The sequence below is a fragment of the Engraulis encrasicolus genome, chromosome 9, assembly GCF_034702125.1.
Source record: "Engraulis encrasicolus isolate BLACKSEA-1 chromosome 9, IST_EnEncr_1.0, whole genome shotgun sequence".
Taxonomy (NCBI): domain Eukaryota; kingdom Metazoa; phylum Chordata; class Actinopteri; order Clupeiformes; family Engraulidae; genus Engraulis; species Engraulis encrasicolus.
The window spans coordinates 53,845,562-53,848,061 of record NC_085865.1 but is presented as its reverse complement, the minus strand read 5'-3'; the positions used below and the strand labels follow the sequence as shown (position 1 = coordinate 53,848,061).

General features: G+C 47.9%; 1 protein-coding gene across 1 annotated transcript in view; it reads left to right on the top strand.

The window, feature by feature from the left end:
* The first annotated feature begins 1,554 nt into the window (after positions 1 to 1,554).
* Positions 1,555 to 2,500, top strand: part of phex (phosphate regulating endopeptidase homolog, X-linked) — a 35,504-nt gene continuing 34,558 nt past the window's right edge. The window contains exon 1 of the mRNA XM_063207419.1: positions 1,555 to 2,500. This exon is cut by the window's right edge and continues 50 nt beyond it. Coding sequence (XP_063063489.1) covers positions 2,427 to 2,500 — 74 coding nt within the window. The 5' untranslated portion in view covers positions 1,555 to 2,426.

Genomic DNA, 2,500 nt, shown 5'->3' with positions numbered 1-2,500 from the left:
TGCACCGGCATAGAATGGGCACTGGCCTGAACACGCTAAGGCAGGGGGACAAGAGAGAATGAGAGAGAGATCCTCTCCATCTCTCTGCCAGTGTGTGTGTGTGTGTGTGTGTGTGTGTGTGTGTGTGTGTGTGTGTGTGTGTGTGTGTGTGTGTGTGTGTGTGTGTGTGTGTGTGTGTGTGTGTGTGTGTGTGTGTGTGTGAGTGTGTGTGTGTGTGTGTGTGTGTGAGAGAGAGAGATAGAGATAGGGGGGGGGACAAGAGAGAAGAGAGGCAGACACAAATAGAAATCCTGTCTGCCAAAAAGTGTGGTGCGCCTCCGGGGGATTCGAACCCACGATACTTATGTCGACCCCCAGGCTCATCCTCTTTTTTATAAGGTCTTAACAGTCACACAGGGGGATTGTGAAAGCCTGTCTGGATGGAAAATAAACAATCACTGACATTTTATCTACCAGATTGTATATTTTCATTTGCTTGTATATAGAGCTGAAAATAAATAGAAAGATAATCTAACGTGTAGCATAAACAGATTATTATTGATGACAAACATGGAATTTTTTTATTTGGTGCGATATGATGATTTACATAAATATGTCTTTGTACGGATCTTTCTCATGCTGACACGGACAAAATGCACACGTGCGGTAGCCTACGGTAGTTAAATGTATAATTTTCCTCCTTTTTTATTTCTGTGTTTAGGCTGTTGTCGGTAAAGTAACGATTCCACAAATTACCTCCCGTAAGAAGTATAATTAACTCCTTTGTGGGCGAGGGACGGGGTGTGTAACACAGACAGAGACCTCAAGCACAAACAAGATACAGACGGTAGCTCAGCAGAAAAGGCTACAATAGCAGACATATGCATAACACACACACACACGCACACACACACACACACACACACACACACACACACACACACACACACACACACACACACACACACACACACACACACACACACATACACACACACACACACACACGCACACACACACACACATACGCACCCACATACGCACACACACGCACAGACTCATTCATACTCAAACACACACACACACACACACACATGCACAGACTCATTCATACTCAAACACACACGTCTCATGATAGAGAGATGTGCGCCGCTTAATTAGCCTGTTTAAGTTAACTGCTTCCGTCAGCAGCAGCACGGTTTGGTTCGAGGGAATTGGCCTCTTTTGCTCTACATCTTTCATCTACTCTGTCTCTCTCTATCCCTCCCTTTATTCCTCCTCCTACCCTCCCACTCTGTCAAATTCATCCATCCCTCTTCCTCTCTGCACTCCTCCCTTCTTTTACTGTCTTTTACACACTCACTCCTTCCCTCCCTCTCTCTCTTTCTCTCTCCCTCCCACTTTCTCTCTCCGTCTCTCTCCCCCTCCCTCTCTCTCTCGATCTCTCTCCCTCTCTCTCTCTCTCTCTCTCTCTCTCTCTCCATCTCCCTCCCTCTCCCTCCCTCTCCCTCCCTCTATCAGGCTCTCTCTCTTGTTAGTGGCTCTTGTGCTCTGTAGCTTGGCGTGTGTGGAGTTTTGACTTGAGCTGCTCTTCTCTTCTCATGAGTGACTGAGTGACCTCTTACTGGTGCAGGGAGCACACAAGAAGGCAGGAGGACTACGAGCTCTCTGGACACTGACTCCCAGGCTTACATACACACATACTACACACACACAGCTTGCTCAGCTCTCTCACACAGGCTCAGGCTTAGCTTACACACACTCTTACACACACTACTGGACTTATACACACAAACAAGCCTGACATAACTTGACACACATACACACACACACATGTGCACTCACTCACTTGCTCACTCACAGTAGGCCAGCCACAGAAACTCCACACAGCAACACATGCTCAAGCGGACTTGAACACACACACAGAGAAGGATTTCTCCAAGGAGTGTAGATCTGAAACCATCACCATCACCAGCCTGCAGTGGAGCAGCAGCCTCATCTCATCTCAGCGGTGGAGACGGAAAGATCTGGGACAACAGAGGAGAGCGAGAGTAGGACTCAAGGTCTGGAGAGTTAACATCAGGTCAAAGAAGTTAGATAGACAGACAAAGAGAGAGAGAGACAGAGAGAGGATAGACAGAGAGAACAAGAGAACCAAAAAGTGAGAAAGAGTGGAGTGGAGCAAAAAAAAGAGAGGAGGAGAGGTCAGGTGGAGAGGGGGACGGAGAAGGAAAGAGTTGACAGACAGCTGAAAAAGACTGAATGAAAGAGAAGAGAAGCAGTGCAGCAGGTTGACACAGGGGACACATCAGACTGTCAGACGGGGAGAGAGAGGGATAGAGAGACGGGCAGGAACGAGAGAAGGAGAGGGGGATAGAAAAGCCAGTGATAAAGAGAAAGAGAGAGGTGAAGCTACTTTTAGACATACGGCTCAATTACATACCCCCATGGAGATGGAGCGTCTGAATGGGCACGGGCTCAAGGCCAGTGGAGGGCCGGAGAAGCTCCTGAAAGCAGCGCT